Raw genomic sequence first — 18,675 nt, 5'->3', positions numbered from 1 at the left:
GCGACATCAATAGCGGGACAAGAATCTGGTTTTTCTCCCTATCCTCCATGTTCTGTTCCTCCTCCTTCGTCATTCGCCGTTTTTGCCTATGCATATTCCGTTTTTTGCCCTTCCGGTGCTGTCGACTTTGGGTGCAAAGGGCGTCCAATTCCATAATTAACCATGCCGTAGACGGCGCAGGCGGTAGCATTCTAGTACAAGAACGGGGGAACTTTCGGTGCAAGGGGGAAGTATGATGATGAGGAACAGTAGGGGATGTTCAAAATATTCCCTGGGCAATGACATGCAGGCTATTGGGAGGCTTGCTCACTTACAAAGATGAAGATCTCGGCGATGCTCTTTTTCTATCTTTTGCAGTATTTCCCTCTTCTTTTTGTCTATCCAAAGCGGTTCGCTTTCTCTCTCTTTTTTTTTATTTTTTTATTTTTCTCTGAGTCTCTTCGGGATCAAGTCCGGGCGCGAAAGCTCAAACCGAATGGTGGCCGCGGTGATGGGCGCACGAGTGGCGGGCGCACGTGGGGAATGCAGGTAGCAAATCCGCACAAGTGTCGATCAGGTCGTCGTTCTCGTCTCTCGTTCGCTGCTACGGTGAAGCTGAGGATGCCGCTGGAGGGTGGATGCACAACAACACCTGTCGATAGATGGAGGCAAGGACGCGTATGAGACTTTCGGGGAGTGGCTCTCCTTAAGAAACCTTTGGACGTGAATGTGAGCTTTGGGGGTAAGAGACAGATATATACTCAGAATCGATTCGGGCGAGAAATGCGAGGAAGGGAAGAGTCAAGCAATACACAAGAGCAATACTTGAAGGGGGAAAGTACTTTTCAATACTTCCTACAAGGCGCGACTGAGTGAGTGGGATAGGATAGCTACCTGGCGTAGGAAAGACATAGGGGAGAGGGGTGTGCACAATTCGGCCAGAAGACGGAGAGACAATGGCTGGCTCTGGAAGTAACATTGAACCCAGCGTCAAAGACGGAAGAGCTTGCACGGTAAGCGTCGGAGTGAAGACAAGACAGGGGTATCTGCACCTTGCTCTACCCCCGGCGCTATTTTCCTGTCCAATAATATATCAAGGCAGGCGGGTTACGGATGAATGTTACTGGCGGGAATGGGTGTTTCTCTGTTGAACCGAGAACTTGCAGGCGTTAACGGTGCCTTCCATGTACAAGACGGGCACAGTGGATGGGAAGGCCCGGGCAAGGTCAGGTAATAAGCAGGCTACATAAGTATGTGTACAGACTACAGAAGGTCTAACTGGACAGAAGGACAGGTTAGATGGGGACGGCAACTATGCCAGGTACTAAGGTAAGGTACTGAAGTATGCACAATTACCAGACTAACCAATAAGTCACAGGTGACCAAGTAAAAAGGAGTTGACCAAGACTGAGATGAGACGACGGCAACGACGACAACAACCACGGAGAGGAGCATAACGTCCGGGATGACTCGTGAGTTCATACACCAGAAGCAGAGAGACTTACTTTCCGATTCGATCTCGTAGGTTCGAGGAGAAACAAGTCAAGATGAGGCTGAACTTATGACTGTGTGATGTTGCGTATGTTGTCTCTTACCGCGAGCCTCGGTCTTTGTGGATTGCTGTTTTGGGAGCGGCTGGTAATAACATGAGACGACGGGAGTATTGCTGCGAGAAATCTGAAAAATGACCGAGAGACAAGCAAAGGTTGACCTGTCACAAAAGGAGCTTCATGGAATGGCCTGAGCATCAGCGGCACCGCCAATTTCACTTTCAGCTCACCACGGGCCGAGCTTGGGAATCCCTCCTTCCATAATACCGTGCCGTGGAAAACAAGATCTTGTTCAACGCGCAACTCAGACAAGATGGACAGGAGAAGACGTTTCTAGGTAGCTCCGTTTTTTGATAATGATGAATTTAGACAAGGCACCGCTCCAGCCGGTCGCAGGTCACATAACTTCTCAATCCCAAGACCGGACGGCATGGTCTGGCTTGTTTTATCCTAGCGGCAGGGCAGTTGCGAGGCAGCAAATCAAAACGTTCGTTGGACAATTGGTCGGTGAACCCGCGGCAGGGAAGGCAACGGTGAAGTATCAGCATGAAGTTCTAGTGTACCTTACCACCTTGAGGTACGGATGCGCAATCGTGGAATATCTGGGAACGTCCAGCAATAACAGATCGACGATGATGGTCTTGGCCTGCCCGCCGTGCCTGCCTTGAAGTTGCCACTGCGACTGCGATAACACAACTGGCAGCTACTAGTTCGTGGTTCCTTCCCTGACGGTCCAATCTTCACCCTCACCTTCCCGCGCCCCTTGCGGGAGCATAGGACACCCATGAGCAGTCAGAAGGCACGCCAACGAGAGATTGCCCACCTGTCTTGCCAAAATGCCATGTTTTTCTCAAAGGCACTTCTGCCGTTTCCCGTCCAAATCGCTCAATTGCCGTTTTGCTCCTCCCTTCATCCAAACACCACGGGGAATTTTACCATCGAACATCGAGAAACCCCAGCCTCAAGATACGGCGAACCTCAAACGGTTCCAATTAGGGTAGCCCCCAACTTCTCTTCCATTTTTCTACTGGCACCCCTACCTCCGTTACAGTCTTCTCCTCCCCCGTTCCCCATCAATCATGCCCTTGCACCAAGCACGACCAAGCACCTTGCACCACCGGTCGATGCAAGTGTCGAATTACCAGCATCATGGATTCAAGACACCATACCTCCTTCTCACGGAGGCTCGAACTCTGTCGCAGGAGCATAATCCTCAGGTGCGCATCCAATTCCCATGCCAGATCAGATTTGCCATCCGCAACGCGATACCTCCGTCGCTTGTGCATGCGCGCACATGTGCAATCTGGTATAATCATTCATGCCGCATACCTCTAGCATCATCCTCCCTTGACCAACCTCGACAGTGGATTCCTTAGCGGCCTGTTCCGATAAGCTATGTATTCGTATCTGATATCGAGATGCATATAGAGGAGCCCAGGCTACATCGCGGCGAACGCATCCATCCGAAAGCTCTTCCTTCCACTGCACTACTCCGTACGGCACCCAGGTGCCAGGCGCATCAGAGGGGCTAGGTGTGAAAACCACCACGAAAAGCACCCCCAACCTCTGACGTCATTTTGAGATCGCATCGAGATGGTGCTGGGGTATGGAAACCTTCCTGTGTCGTGTCGCGTTGGCGGGCTGGGGAGGGGTGTGTCTGTGATCCGTCCCGCTAATCCAAACTCCAGAGACCACAAGTACAGCCGCCCCTGCTCTCCCCATCGAGTCCATCCTGTCAGCTTAGCGTGCAATGGAATACTAGCCGCTCACTGTCCGAGTTTCTAGCGCCCCGAAACGTCGACGACTTCCCTAAGCACTAACACGTTTGCCGTACCTTTCGCACCGTCTTGCAGGGAGCAGGAGACTACCCCGGCAATAACGCTATTCGATCCATGGTCCCAGTCCCTCCCAGTCTCCTCCCTCACCCAACATCGACTTCGCAGGCGAAGATCGAGAATCGAGAAAACGGTCCGTCACACAGCTCACCCAGCGCACATAACACGCCCCTCCTTATCCTCCCCAGCGGTATAGAATCCGTGTGACCGCCGCAAAGCAACTGCGGTAGCCCAAAATTCCCGTCACGGGGCTTCCCCGACTACAGTAGCCGCATGTTCTAGACTGGCCTGAACATGCCCAATTCAGCGCATTACCTGCTGTAGCTGGACAAACGTCCGGCCGCATTGATTGGACTCCGAGGGAGAGAATACGGTATGGATCCCATCAAGCCCTTTTGCGGCACGGGAACGGGTAACACCTCTCTGCATAACTTTTCCTCTCCATATTCTCGATACAAACGACGCTGAAAAACAATGAATGAGTCTAAGCCCTTTTCGAGTTGATTGTGGTACCAGATCTCGATTCACCACCATTGGGATGGAATTGTCAATGACAATCTGGGATGCTCGACAAGAACCGGTTTTGACATGCTTGTACCAAGTCATGCGCTCGATCTCCAGACTGTCCCGGCGATTGAGATAACGGAACCACATTCGCAATTCATCGCCCACAGCGTGCACCCACCAGACGCGACACGTGGATTTACAATATTCGGCTACCATTCTCGGCCAGCTCAGGTACAACGATGCATTGCGGCGACATTGCTTTGCTTGTGTGGTTGCAGAGTGGACACCTTCGAGTCAACAATTACCTTTCGGATCCGTCATGATGGAGTAAGATCATGACAAGCAGCACCATCCCACCCGGGACTCAGAAGCTTCCCAGGAACTCTGAGGGTGACATGCGTACAACTTTTGGCATATTGTGCCCTGGCTTCGCTGTGATGGATCTCGAATTGGACCCATCCTGCCGGGAACCTCCAGGGGTCAACCTGTGTATAACCCGTTTGGTGATGCTAATCCGAGCCGCAGAGAAGAAGAAAAACGGCGCGGTGCAGCGCGAGGCGGGAGAATGTACGAAAAGGACCCTCCAACTCTGTCCCTACCTCATGCAGCCAGCAGGTGTACCAGAAAAGGATGAAATGGTGGGAACACGAGCACACACGGTCCAAGGACCCTTCATCCTCTGGACCCTGAACTCATTCATGTGTATCGAAGATCATCCCGTTCATTTGGACCTGTCAACACGCTGATTCGTCAAACTATTCCAAACGACGCTTCTGTTCCGTGATCTAGAGAAGCATTCACCACCAGGGCAAGCTCACGAGCCGGCGTTGCGGCCGATGTTGTCTAAGCTCCCGGCCGGTGCGAAACTAGCGCTAAAGGCCATGAGGTTCCTCCATTAACCACATACTCAAGGTGGCCGTCTGACGATTCTCTTCCGAGACCAGAATCAGTGCATACCAACAACATGACCCCTTTGCACGAATCGTTTCCTCAACATGAGAATGCGGCCCTGAAGCCAAAATCACATTCCGCACGCGTATTGCTCTGCCGAAGGCCATGGCTCTGCTCTCGGCGTACCATGGTTTAGCCGCCAGCGTATTCCTTTACTCGGCGAGATGAACAGTCTCTTCGATGCCGGCCGGTTCATACCGTTTTGACAGATGGATAAAGGGGGGAATGCCGGAATCAGGGACCTAACAAGGGCCAGCATTCGTACCTCTCGTTCCTCTGATGTCATTAGGCACCTCTCCTCCAGTCTTTGCTCTCCCAGGCTCCAGCAGGGCTGGTTTTGAGTTGGTCCCTTGGTACACCACCAGAAAAAGAAAAAAAAAACACAGAAAAAAAAAGTAGCAGGAAAGGAAAAGCAGGGTCTCGACTTTTCCCACATTCGCAAAGATGACGACAGCATCCAACCCAATATGAACCTGACCTTCTTCCCCGGAGGTTGTCCCCCGGACCAATCTCACTCGCTGCCGACATGCCGTAACGGATCGGTGTTGTCTTACGCCCCATACGGAGACGTACACCGGCAGGCGGTCGGCCAACCCAAATGCACACACCTTTTTTTTTTTTCTTTCTTCGGATACACGCACATACAGCACGCAGCCAAATTGTCTTCTTTAAACTTGTTTCCATTGTTTCGCAAAGGCATGCAAGCACGCAAGGAAACTTGTACGCACACTGCTTACTCGCCGCCTGCTGATCAGCCCGCGCGGGGTGCCGAACCAAGCAAAGTCTGGAAGACTCTGCACAAGTGCTTCGGGTTCGGATTGGCACAATTGGAGCACAGGAAGCCCCTTCCAAAGTTCCAGAACACTTTTTTTTTCTGATCAGCGATGAGTGTCCGGGAAGGAAGAAAAGTTGACTCTAGATCCCTCTCCCCCTCCCTCTAGGTATGATCCTTGACCGCCATTTTCTCGCGGACGCGGAGTCGCGTCCTTTTGCCGGAAGCTTGGAAGTAGTACCCGGAATCGATCCGTCCCAGAGAAAGGTACCCCTTGGAGCAATGGACAGAGCGAGGGGTCCTGGCCTGTCGTCCTTTTCCTCTTTCCCCTTGGTCACTGTGGACGACGTCCACATTGCCGCATAGTGACGTCAGTGAAGCAAAATAGGCGCCCCATTGTTTCCACTTCCCTTGTCGAAACGTTCACGTTGCAATTGCCCTTGTCACCCTGCTCCGTTTCCAACAATGGTCGCCGTTCGAGGCCGTTCCAAAAAACAATAACCATTTGCTACCTTTGAATGCTGAGTCATCTGGAAAAATAAGATAATACGCATACTCACTTCACACCCAGTCCACATTACTGAGCATGGTTTCAATCGTTGCGGACATCAGTCTTGGGGCATTCTCATAAAAACTATACAAAAGAAAGATATTATCTAGCACTGTTCCTTATAAGCCCCGCCTTCTGCAAGAGTTTCGTGTGCAATAGTGCCATAGGTACTCGGTTCCGTACACGCCTGACCAGCCATTCCCCCTCTAGGTCACTTCACGCCGTCTGGGTCTTGTCTTTGTAGCGCTTTAGTCTAGTCTACCTAGTCCTCGACCTTAAGAGGCTCGACATTCCAGATCTCCTCGGCATACTCGTTGATGCAGCGATCACTGCTGAAGAAGCCCATACGAGCTACACTGGTAATGGACTTTGTGATCCACTCTTCTTGGTTCTTGTACGCCTCATCGACAAGGTGGTGAGTCTCAATGTAGCTGTTGAAGTCGTCTGATACCAAGTAGTAGTCTCCGTGGTCACGGACGGCCGAGACTAGCGCGTGGAAATCAGACACGGAGCCGAATCTGCCACTGTCAATGGCAGAGAAGACCTTTGCAAGGTTCTCATCAATCGAGTGGGTTCCGTAGTTGTGCGCGTGGCGGAGATCTTCCACATCCTCGGCAAGGTTGCCAAAGAGGAAAATGTTGTTCTCGCCAATCTCACGGGTGATCTCAATCTAAGCTAGTGTTAGAAACGATCGTCCAGCCAGTTCCATCCCCTCGGGTTCACTTACGTTGGCGCCGTCGCACGTGCCGATAATCAAGCCGCCATTGAGAACAAACTTCATGTTACTCGTACCAGATGCCCTGCATAACACGTTAGCCAGGACGCCGTGGGCGTTGATGACAGTGGTTCACTTACTCAGTACCGGCAGTGGAAATGTGCTCGCTCAGGTCAGACGCGGGAATGATCATCTCTGCCTTGCTGACATTGTAGTCCTCCAGGTAGATGACCTTGAGCAGGTCGCCGATTTCCTCGTCATTGTTGACTACTGAACCAACACTGTTGACCAAGTGAATGATTTGCTTGGCCATCCAGTAGCCAGGTGCCGCCTTTCCTCCAAAGATGGAAACACGGGGAGCAACCTTCTTCCGGTCCTCCGGCGACATGGCCTTGAGGGTGAGGTAGCGGTGGATGACACCAAAGATGTTGAGCTGCTGACGCTTGTACTCATGGATACGCTTGACTTGTACGTCAAAAAGCGCCGCAGGGTTGACGCTGACGCCTGTTGTGGTCTTGATGTACTTAGCGAGGCGGACCTTGTTGGCGTACTTGATCTCGGCCCATTCCTTGCGGAACTCCTTGTCGTTGACGCTGAGCTCAAGCTGGTTCAACTTTGTCAGGTCCTTCAGGAAGTCGTAGTTGCCACCAGTCTTGGACGCAATGAGGTCAGACAGGCGAGGGTTGGCCTGGTGCAACCAACGTCTCGGGGTAATGCCGTTGGTGACGTTGGTGAACTTGTCAGGGCCGTAGATGTTGACAAAGTCCTTGAAAATTGTGGTTTTGATGAGATCAGAGTGCAGCTCAGCTACACCGTTGACCTTGTGGGAACCGACAATTGCCAGGTACGCCATGCGCACCATCTTGGGCTGCGACTCTTCTATAATCGAGACCCTGCTGAGGATTTCGCGGTCGTTGGGGAACATCTTCTCGACACTCTGAAGGAAGAAGAGGTTGATGTCGTAGATAATCTGCAAGTGTCTAGGGAGCAAGTGCTGGACCAAACCGACGGGCCACTTCTCCAGAGCCTCGGGCAAGACTGTGTGGTTGGTGTAGCCAAAGGTGGCAGTGACAATGTTCCATGCCTCATCCCAATCAAGCTTCTCCAGATCAATCAGGATGCGCTGAAGCTCAACAATCGCCAAAGTAGGGTGAGTGTCGTTCAGCTGGATGGCGACCTGATCGGGGAACTCTCTCCAGGGGCGCTTGGACTTCTTGAAGCGACGAACGATGTCGTAAAGAGAGGCAGCACACCAGAAGTACTGCTGCTTCAAACGAAGCTCCTTTCCACGTTCAAGGTTGTCGTTGGGGTACAGAACCGCGCTGATCGTCTCGGCGCGCTGCTGGTCGGCAACTGAGCTCTCGTACTCACCATTGTTGAACTTTTGGAAATCGAACTCTCCGCTAGCAGCCTTACTGGACCACAAACGCAGGTTGTTGGTCGAAGGGGTAGCGTATCCCGGGATGGGGACGTCGTATGCCACGGCGGTGACCGTCTCACCACCCTCCCAGCTGGCGATGGTCTTGCCGTTTGAGTCTGTCGACTTTGTGACGTGGCCGAAGAATTGGATCTTGAGGATTGTCAGCAGTCGTTCGAAACCAATTTCACTCTACATTACTCACATCGACAGTAACATCGTGACGGGGGAACTCCCAGGGGTTGAAGTCAAGCCAGTAGTCGGGCACCTCAACTTGGTAACCATCGATAATCTCCTGCTTGAAGATACCGTATCTGTATCTCAAGCCATAGCCCCAGGCAGGGAAGTTGAGAGACGCAAGACTGTCGAGGAAGCAAGCAGCCAAACGACCCAGGCCACCGTTTCCAAGAGCAGCGTCATGCTCCTGCTCGATCACGTCCTCGATGCGGAAACCAAGGTCATCAAGACCAGCTGTGCCACAACATTAGCATAACAAAATCCAAACATGACTCGGTGCTTCCTTGTAATTCACCCTTGGCAATGTCCTTCAAGCCAACGTTCAACATGGCATTGTCGAGGGCACGGCCCATAAGAAACTCGAGAGAGAAGTAGTAGACACGCTTTCCGTCCACAGTAGTCTGGCGCTGCTGAGTCTTGTTCCACTGCTTGACCAGACGGTCACGGAAGGCCAAACTGGCGGCGGAGTAGGCCGCCGTCTCGTCGCAGTTGAACATGCTGCGAGCCAAAGTGGTCTCGACGTGGCGAACGACCTCCTTTTCGAACTCATCCTTTGTCTTGAAAGGGCCGCCTTGGGCTTTGGACCAAGCCTCGCGCTGAGGCTCGGGGATGGAAGCTGTTCAGAGGCCATTAGCTTGTGATCCGATGTTGGCATTGCATTTGGTTGTAATATTGGTGCAAGTGAGGATGCGTAGCAGGGAAAAACGAAGCTACTGGACCCTAGTGTGGCGTGATGGAGCTCGCGACGATCAGTGCGGGGTACTTGGGCCCGGGCTGAGTAGCTGCCCCTCCAAGCTCCACGAGAGCTGCGCGAGAGCTCGCTCGCCCACATCTTTCGGAAGCTGGCAAGCACATGGCGTCTGCCCCCCCCCCCTCCCCCGGAAGTCATGCAATTGAATGGAGAAAACAGAAGAAACTCACCCTCAACGCTCTTGATCTCTCCAGCACCGAAACCGGTGAAAGTTCTCTTGTGCTTGGGGCGCGAAATGCCGGCCGGGCCGACAGAGCCCTGGATATCAACAATGGGGGCGCTCGTCGAGGGGCGACGCTCCCGCACAGGGAGGCGCTCTTCCGTAGCTGCCGACATTTTGAGTAGCTGTCGTGCGATGGAATAAAGTGGTGGTGAACCGGGGAGTCAATTGGCTCGATCAAGTCCTCGAACTGGCCTAGGGAACTGTCAAAACACGTTCAGTTAGCTATGCTAGAGAACCCCTCCCTCGGAGAATACGAGGAACAAGAATGCAGAAATCGAAACACCACTCGGTCGTACGTGACGAGCGAGAAACGAGGGGGAGGCGACGGAGGATCAGGAGGAGGTCCAAACTGTTTTGACGGGCGGAGCGAACGGGACGTACAGGACAGGCCCAGGATGTTAGTGGGGAGAAGAGCGGGGTGTTTGGCGGTGCCTGAAGCTCAGTCCACACCACTCACGGCCGGGATTCGTACTCAGCTAAACGCGAACGAAGCGTCTCAGCTGAAAGGTTGGCAAAGCTGGCAGGCGAGCTTTGCTGGAGGACCGAAGTTTCAATAGCGTTCTCGAGGTGAGGTTGTCTGCAAAGAGGCTGTCCGAGACGATGTAGGAGATGCTGATAGCTCTACGGTGCCAAAGAAGCTTGGTAGAGGCGAGGTTACCAAGGGATGATGGGAGACCTCCTACAAGGTGCACTGGGAGCTTTGCGAGTTGGAAGAAGAGAGGGGAAGATGGGGGAGGAGGGGTTCAGTAGAAGGAGAGGTCAAAAGGTCAAGAAGAGGAGGAGGGGGATGGTGGGACACTTATTAAGAGGAAGAGAGAGAGAGACGGGCAAGTCGAGGTGAGGTAGGTACGGAGCATCTCTATTAAGGTAGCTACTTCCCCTCGGGCATGGCATGCAACGGACGACCGTACCCGATAGACAAAGGGCAAGGAGAAGCAGGAGCAGAAGCAGCTCCCTCATTCGTTGTGCAAAGTACCTGCCTACCTGCTGTGCAGTGCAGGGTGGGTAGGGAGGTAGCAACGTGCCTAGGCAAGGAGGTAAAGGCAGTCAGTCAGTCAGTCAGTCCCAATGGATTGCTGAGGTTGGCAATTGCTACTTGCTACCTGCCTTCTTACATGGCGATGGAGACGGGAGGTATGGAACATGGGGCCTGGGGCATGGGCAGTGAGAGTGGCATGGTCTGGTTGCTATATGCGGACAGAATGTAATGTGTCGGTACACGCATGAGGTGCTTTCAGGTATTTTCCTGATCTTCTTGCCCAGAATGCGCCAGTTTCTCGCTGAAGGTACCGAGCCAACAAATGTGGCACTGTCTTCCCAGAAGTGCCAGACAAATCCAGCAGTGTTCCAAGGTCCACGGTCTGAGAGTTGAGGTCTAGAGAGGCCAGACTACTTTTTTTATTGGGGCTGATCTGACAACCCGCACACACCAGTGAAGACGCGATGGACCTCTGGAGCTATTGAGCCCCATTTTCCCTGTCCGGTTCCCCATCCGTCAGCATGTTTGGGTTTATGCTGGGCCACCCCCCTGGTCTGTTCCTAGACCGGGTGCCATGGGACAGCGAGAATCCTAAGGAGATAGATAATTCACTGCCAGGGGAAGAAGAAAACCACCTGATATGACCTCATCTTGCGGCATTGCAAAAGGTTGGCGAGAAACCTCAAAGCAGTAGCCAGTCGACAGCAGGCGAAGCTCGATAGGAATCATTCATTGGATGGGCTGTAGCTTGTTTTTTGGTGCCTCGAGCTAAGGTATCCGAACTGCTGCGATTCAATGCGGGGTGACTTGTGTGACGCACGGTGAGTGGGCAAGCGTCCCCAAGAACGCAACCCCAACAACGGTTTATACAATGTCGCAGACCTTGGCTTACTTCTCGAGCCTACCCAACTATCCGTGATGTTAAAGCTTAGGCTCGGAAGTTAAAAGTAACTGGGAATAGGGTAGCTCTTCCGATCTTCTCCACGGAAGGTCTGTGTTGTCGAGGGCCCAGCACATCATGATGCTGCTGATGAGACGGAAGGGAATCGGCCAACCAACCCATCCCATCCCACTGCGGTGAAGATGTCGGTCAGGACGCGGTGAACACTCCATTGCCCAATTGATGTGGCGTATTACTACCGACACCTCAGCGACCTATCAGGAACCTCATCAAGCTTATGCAGCCCCAAAGACACCATTTGGTGCGACTGCGGCAGCCGCCGGTCTAGTGATGCTGCGGTGCATCAGAAAAGCAATGGGCGGCAGACTAACACCAAAATACCTACCTTACCTTACACCTGGTGAACGTGGGGAAGGTGACCTAAGGTGAGGTAGGACCAGCGTCCTCCGGAATGTTCATCCCAGACCGATACATGTCGTGCCTTGTGCCTCCCTCCATGTCTTGGTATCACCATTCATTACTCCATCACTTTTTCTCGACGATTTGACTCCAAGGAAAGAGAAGGTCGCAGCCACAGGGAGGGGAGTCCACCAGATACAAAACAAGGCAGGACGAGATATCAGGATCTGAGAGTATGGCCAGATTGTGACGGGACCAACCAAACCGCAACCCCCGAAATAGGCAATCCGAAAAGGAGGGAAAGAAGGTTCAAGGGGACCCAGTAAAAGATGCATCCACACCAAATTGCGCACTTCTGCTGAAATACACCTTACCTGAGTCTGAGTCTGCTCTCAGCTCTCATGATGATACCTTGTGCCGCTGACTCAACCACTCACTCATTTTACCTACCTAGATACTCACCACAAGCTGAAAAACGTCCCAAGCCTGCCGGAAACCGCATCGTGCAAATAAGCATATCCCAATTCCTCCAATGCCCAAGGGATGGCAGAATTTTTTCCGAATATCTTTGACACCAACTGTCCCTCCAGCAACCAACGTTCTTCTCGTTGCCCACGGCATGCCGGCATCCGTTACCTTGACGCTTCCCGCCATTCCAGCTGCAAGTCGCCTCCCGGGTGCGGATGGGCGGAGTGCGGGACATACGAAGAATGCCAGCACCCCGGTAACGCCGTAAGCTCGCCCACGGCTGTCCGGCCTACGAATGCATCTCCTGCTCCTTCACACGTTGCTTAACGGGACGGCGTTGGTCTCCGTAGGTTTTTTTTTTTTTTTTTTTTTCTCATTTGGCCTTAGTAAGTGAGGGAAACATGGTGATTCACCAACCCCCAGCCGACTTCCCCTCGTTAGGGACTCTCCGAGTTCCACAACAAGAGGACTCCTCCTTGACACCGGCGCCAACTTCATCGCCCAGGGCAGATAAATAGATAGCTTTACAGTTGGATCATGAACAATGACGGGGGAAGAGGATGAGAACCTCTCCGCCCTCGCCGAACATCCCGTTTGCGACTCTCTCTCCAGCTCCGCCCCACCGCTTCCTTCCTTTTTTCCTTACCTAGGCAGTATCCGTACTCCATACTCCGTATGTTCCTCGGGTGGGTTTGTTCTTCAGCTCCATTCTTCAAAAGTCTGATAAACAACCTCCCAACCTCTTCGAATACGGGCCATGTCTCCATCAACATGCATCAGACAGCTCTCTTCTCCCCCCCACCTTTCCTGTCGTCCAACGGAACCAAGACATCAAAGGCGAGCACGACATGATTGGGACTGACACACTACCTTCCTTACCTTGGATGCTTAGGTACTAAGACTGGGGCCAGCTCACTCACCTTCCTAGTCGGAATGCAATGTAATAGGTAATCTATCATCCTGCCAAATTCCCATCAACCCCGGAAAAGAAAAAGTCCACAGCAAAAAGAATTATGACCTGATATTCCTAGTCCCTACCCACACAGCACAACATCTTTCTCTCTCTCTCTCTCTCTCTCTCTCTCTCTCTCTCATTATCTAATCCTTGACTATCAAGGCCCACTGAAGATAGCACAGATTTACGGATCATCTCCGGATATCATATTCGGTTTTGGTAGCTATCATAGCCCAACACCCCTGGCCTGCCCTCACAAGGCTTCAATGCCAAATCTCACCACATCAAACAAAGTCAGCCATAGCGAAACAAATAAAGTGAGAATAAAAGATGCGGCCGCTTCCAGCAGCGCACACACAGCCTTGCGTTGATTAAGACGATATAGTGTACAAGTAACGGAAAAAGAAAAGAACATCATCTGCCGCGATCGCGAAGCCTCAAGCCAGCGTTTTGCGGGGTTTTTCTTCTTCTCTTTCTCATGAGATCCATCTCCCTCATCCTCGCTGTTGTTTCCCACGACCAACCCCCTTCTCTATCCATACTAGGAATCTGGAATGAGCTCTTTGAACATCCATGAGTTGCGTAAACACAGCGTACTGGCACGTTCCTGGCACACGAATGGTTCGCATATAGAGATGTGCTTCATTTAGCTGTCGCAACTCTCTCCAGCTATCAATCAGGCCCATACGCTACCGCTTCCAACGGGGTAGATGCTGTCGCTTTCCCAAGTTTCGAGCATCATCCCAAAACAGAGACAAAAGAAAACGAACGGCCAATTCATCACATCATCTTTGAATTTCCCGTTTCCCATACCATACTCCAACCCATGGCGTGCTTTTCGTCCCAGAAACGCTTTCACATGGGCATCTCTTCCACCACAGTAACCCGGTGTAGATCGCGTAGGCGGGCAGCAACCGGTTGCAAATGTCCATCTTCAAGCGATTGGTTCCGTGATGCAAATGGAAAAGGAATTGTCGTGCCGTGCTATTCTCAAGTCGAGGCACTAACCGACGATTCGCTCGCACCCGTGTCGTATCGCAAGCGAGCGTGTAAACCAGAGTGAACGCCGTCCAAACGAGGTGCCGCCCACAACGCCCGGCAATGCTATAAAACGCTGACCCGCAACAGAGGAGATGAATCTAAACATTAAGGAAATTTTGTAGCCGAGGCGACTGGCGGTTTATAGGATGCCAGAGTCCCTAAGAGCGTTGTTGAGGATCGTCTCCTTGACGGCCGCAAACACCAATCGGATGTTGGATGTGTCGGTTGCTTGAGTCAGGCTACAGTTGGATTAGCCCCCGCCCACCGAAACAATGACGCTTTCACTTACTGGGGATACAGGTTGAGGTGTGCTCGGTTGACCTGGTTGAACCTCCAGAGGAGATACTTGGCTGCCTTGTTGACGTCGTTACCGCCCGAGTAGTCTGGGAAGTAATTGCCCAGTGGTGAACGTCCAAGCTTCTGCTTGAAGATATCCACCTTATTCAGGAACAGAATAATACTGGTGCGCATAAACCACCTCGAGTTCACCACCGAGTCAAACAACAGTAGACTTTCCATCATTCGGTTCTGCGGTCGTTAGCGCAAAGTATTGAGGGGGGGATATGGCTTCGAGGGATACCTGACTGCTCTCCTCCAGCAAAACTTGGTCGTACTCGCTAAGGGCAACACAGAAGATAATTGAAGTGACATTTTCGAAGCAGTGAATCCACTTCTTTCTTTCGCTCCTTTGACCGCCAACATCGAACATGCTGCAGAAATCGTCAGTAATTGTGAGGTACGCGCACAGTCAATCACAAAGCCTCACTGTATGCTGAGTTGACCCATCTGAAATCTTGTCTCGTAGATACCAGTTGTCTTCGTTCTGGCTCTGAGAACATCCATTTCGTTCGGGAGGTAGTCTGGTGCTACGATCCGCATGACCTCTTGGAAGAAGCTGATGACATCTCGTTAGCACTTCTTGCACTGGCATGCTACATCCAATTGGGTACACTTACTATTCTGCAGAATCCATCAAGTAGAACTCAGTCTGCCTCTCCATGAGCTGTTCCCTCGCGGGATCACTCCATATTGACTGGATGGCGATTCCAATCTGGGGATCGATATGTGCTTGGGGGCCAGATTCGGCTGTGTATTCCATGAGGAAGGTGGCATACGCCTTGTTCTCTTCGATTACCGGTTCGATATCGAATTGTCGCATAGCCTGGATCACCGCTTTTGCGCATTCCACCAGGTTCTTGAACACGGTGGGGCGGTAGTTATACAGTTCATCTTCGGAGTAGCCTTTCAGATGGATAATCTTCATCTGCTTCACTATCGTGGATTTACCACTTTCTCCGGATCCTGCATGGTTGTCAGCAAGCTAGGTCCGTCTCAAGATCCTGTAGGAATGGACTCTGGTATCGAAACCTACCGAGGAGAAGAATCTTGCATTCCCGGCGTAACCTCTTCGAGTCCTCTTCCAGCTGTCGATCGATTGCCTGACTCTTCTTTTTCTGTTCCACCTCCTCGTTGTTTGAGCTCATACAGGCACCCATTTTTGAAAGAGGCCGGGGCTTCGGTTGAGCCGCTGATGGGAGTAATGATGGGATTTGGGTGCGTTAAATGTTCGAGTGCAGGGCTCAAGGAGCCTTCGAAATGATTTAACCGCGCGTGAGATCCCGAATGGATGCACGTTAAATGCCCATAGTAGTATCAGATAAGGCTGACGAGGTGAGAATTAATGGCGAGACTGAGACGGATCGCAGGGCGTTGTCGTCGATTGGTAGTGATGATCGTTCGGTCGGCGGAGGACTCGGCGGTAACGTAGGCGTTTCGGATCAAAAGGCTTCGAGAGAGGACGCAGCGACGGCTAGGATCGAAAGCGAGAGCGGTAAGTTGTTATGATTGTTTTTCGGACGGACTGAGGATGGACGGATGATGAGCGACGACCCTGAAGATCGGGGATGGGCGGGAGCTGTCGAGGGAGATGGGTAGCGAAGGACGGAAGACGAGAGTGCGACCGGGAAGGCGGGCAAGGACAGTGTCGGAGGAATAAATGTGGGTATCACCAGGACCTCGACAGGCGGGCGGGTAAGTGCAATTGAGTACGGGCCCAAGCTAAGGTAAGCACCAATGTACCTTTGGTACCGAGAGCGACACCTTTGGGTACCTTTGGGAGTACCTTGGCAGCGAAGGAGCGTGCCGTGTGAGAGGTGCCCCCGGGTGGGTGGGTATAAGGTATGGCAATATGGGGAGGAGGCCTGGAGACCTGAGCCTTGTAAGACTGAGATCAGAGAGAGACGGTAGTTTGGGAATGGAAGGTGATGACAGCGACGTAGACCGTAGACAGCCTGGGTGTGACAAGAAAGCGCGTTCGGCCCAGGGAATCAATCAATGAGAGAAGAGATCAGGCCGTACTGGCGGTTCGGATCTGATCTGTCAAGTGACGAAGGGGAGTGAACTGTGAGGGAGATCGGAAAAAGAAAAGCTGGACGGAAGACTGGAAACTGAGTTGGAGGGGAGGCGAGGGCCAGTGAGGAGAGCAGGTGTGGGTAAAAGGAAAAGGAATTCTGTTGTGCGGGAAAGTGTAAAGTTGATGCTAGTGGCGGGCAGGCTGGACTCGTGGAGTTGCGAGAAGCAGCGGTCTCGATGACCAGGTACCTCTGCACTGGAATTTACGGATACGGATACCTCTGCCGCTACCTCTGACCTCACGATGTACTTAAGGCACTGACTGCAAGAAGTGAGAGTGAGAGGACCAGAGCCAGAGAGGGACGGGGAGAAATGGGCGAGGCAAGGCACACACACACACACGTCCCCCAATCCCATACGCAGTCAGCTCAGACAATCAGACCTGGGATCCATTCAGCCCAGACACCAACCACCCGCCCTCCCTTCCCGTCGGGGTCCCTCGATCCTCAGTGCTCACTCCTCAGGTGCGGCATGGGTGACAGGGACACGTTCCCAGCGCAGACTTACGGAGTAGGTGAGTGGTGCAGCAGGCCCTAGCAAAGTTGGCAAGGCAAGGCCAGGGCGGCGGGGCGCGGGTGCGCGTGTGGTGTATGGATCGGGATACCTAGGTACCTCAAGGATATATGGGCCATGTCTCTTGTGCTGTGAGTGAGTGTGTCTGTGAGAATATGAATGTGGGAGAGAGGATGGAGAGATTGTATGTGTGTGTGTGTGTGTATGTGTGTGGACGGGGCGGACTCGGCCTATGCCATCCGCGGACAGCTTCTTCAATTGACCTGGACAGGTCTTGGCCTGCCGGAGGGGGAACAGGCCGAGCAGGGAGTTGCCGGGAGAGGTATGCAGTGCTGATGGTGTATAGACAGAGACGTGCGAGGTTGCGGCGTGTGGCGGGAGGAGAACAGACAGGTACGGATGTACCTAAGGCAATGTAGTTAGGTACATAGTTGCCCACGTCCTTTGCTCGGCTTTTTGAAGCACAGTTGAACGCCAGTTGACTGCTTCTGGGCGGATGTATTTGAGGTGAATGGAGGCATCTGCCACTTGTGACTTGATGGTGGACGGGATGTTTGGGACTAGCACATGGCACAGGTTGAACAAGCTTGAAAACCTTCGGGTGCAAGGCACGAGCTGCTGATGATGGGCCAGGGCTTCGAGGTTCGGGGAGTTGAGGGTGATAAGGAACACCTTGCTCGAACGGCAGGCGTAAATATCTCGAGTGGCTTATCATCGTGAGAACAAGGCAGGTTATCACGCCTGTGGAGTGTGGACAAGTTCTCGAGAGTTGACACGGGCTTTCCTTCAATCTACCTCATAAGGCAGGTGAAGTAAGCTAATCTTAGGTAAGCATGAGAAGATACTTGGCAAGTGGTTGAGGCAGGTACCTAGGGACTTGCAGTCTCAGGTTGCTGCTATTGGGGCAAGAGCAGAGCAGAGGAAAGAGCGGGCAGGAGCTCTCCTTCTCGACTTGAGTAACAGCCTAGGTACTACTGGCGGTAGCACTAAGGACAGACCAGCGGGCAGCTCCACTCATTTTAGTCTCTTCCCTCTGCCGCATGCATGGCATTTAAATCACTTTCATTGGGCGCACACCCTGGTTGACCCCGGTCAAGTCAAGCTCTCACAGATATTTACGGCTCACGGTACGTACCGATTTCTCATCTCTCCAGGCATTTCGGGATATTTTCTGCTCCTTGTTGTTCTTGCCAATCCCGGCTGAACTGGCGCTTATTCTCATCCCTTTTGATCAATTGTGATTATTTGACATCTCCTCCAGGCGGCCCCCGATCGTGCGTAATATGTGAGGCAGCCGGGCTTAGCAGTAATGGGGTCATTGGGGAGGGCCTAAGGTTTATACGACATAGAATAAGGCATCAGGCAATCGGAGACTTGGAAGAAAATGATGAAGCAATTGGAAATTGGAAATTTGAGCAAGGGGCAGCTTGTCCATCTAAGCTGAGGCACGGCATGGCATACGCTATTACCAGGAGTGCCTACGGATACAGATATAGCAAAAGGCAAAGTGCAAAGTTTAA

General features: G+C 52.4%; 5 protein-coding genes across 5 annotated transcripts; 2 read left to right on the top strand and 3 right to left on the bottom strand.

The window, feature by feature from the left end:
- Window positions 1-318: 318 nt before the first annotated feature.
- CPAR01_10770 (uncharacterized protein) lies at window positions 319-663 on the top strand (the record flags this gene model as incomplete). Its single annotated transcript, XM_060495030.1, has 1 exon — window positions 319-663. One exon carries the CDS (start codon window positions 319-321, stop codon window positions 661-663), a length of 345 nt encoding a protein of 114 aa, XP_060345378.1.
- A 3,004-nt stretch (window positions 664-3,667) lies between these two features.
- CPAR01_10769 (uncharacterized protein) lies at window positions 3,668-4,192 on the bottom strand (the record flags this gene model as incomplete). Its single annotated transcript, XM_060495029.1, has 2 exons — window positions 3,668-4,134; window positions 4,177-4,192. The coding sequence occupies 2 exons, from the start codon at window positions 4,190-4,192 to the stop codon at window positions 3,668-3,670; spliced, it is 483 nt and encodes a 160-aa protein (XP_060345377.1).
- Window positions 4,193-6,406: 2,214 nt separating this feature from the next.
- Window positions 6,407-9,600, bottom strand: CPAR01_10768 (glycogen phosphorylase; the record flags this gene model as incomplete). The annotated part of the gene is made up of 6 exons (XM_060495028.1): window positions 6,407-6,814; window positions 6,872-6,944; window positions 7,000-8,429; window positions 8,482-8,747; window positions 8,809-9,129; window positions 9,435-9,600. The coding sequence occupies 6 exons, from the start codon at window positions 9,598-9,600 to the stop codon at window positions 6,407-6,409; spliced, it is 2,664 nt and encodes an 887-aa protein (XP_060345376.1).
- Window positions 9,601-14,369: 4,769 nt separating this feature from the next.
- Window positions 14,370-15,726, bottom strand: CPAR01_10767 (guanine nucleotide-binding protein alpha-3 subunit; the record flags this gene model as incomplete). Its single annotated transcript, XM_060495027.1, has 6 exons — window positions 14,370-14,469; window positions 14,520-14,758; window positions 14,811-14,940; window positions 14,997-15,125; window positions 15,187-15,532; window positions 15,603-15,726. 6 exons carry the CDS (start codon window positions 15,724-15,726, stop codon window positions 14,370-14,372), a joined length of 1,068 nt encoding a protein of 355 aa, XP_060345375.1.
- Window positions 15,727-16,970: 1,244 nt separating this feature from the next.
- On the top strand, window positions 16,971-17,156 carry CPAR01_10766 (uncharacterized protein; the record flags this gene model as incomplete). The annotated part of the gene is made up of 1 exon (XM_060495026.1): window positions 16,971-17,156. A coding segment is annotated over one exon (186 nt), but the record flags the coding sequence as incomplete, so codon positions are not given.
- Window positions 17,157-18,675: the final 1,519 nt, after the last annotated feature.

The sequence above is a fragment of the Colletotrichum paranaense genome, assembly GCF_030867605.1.
Source record: "Colletotrichum paranaense strain IMI 384185 chromosome Unknown Scaffold_9.1, whole genome shotgun sequence".
In the NCBI taxonomy this organism is placed as follows: Eukaryota; Fungi; Ascomycota; class Sordariomycetes; order Glomerellales; family Glomerellaceae; genus Colletotrichum; species Colletotrichum paranaense.
Note: the sequence above shows the minus strand (reverse complement) of the source record. Positions and strands in the feature narration are given on the sequence as shown.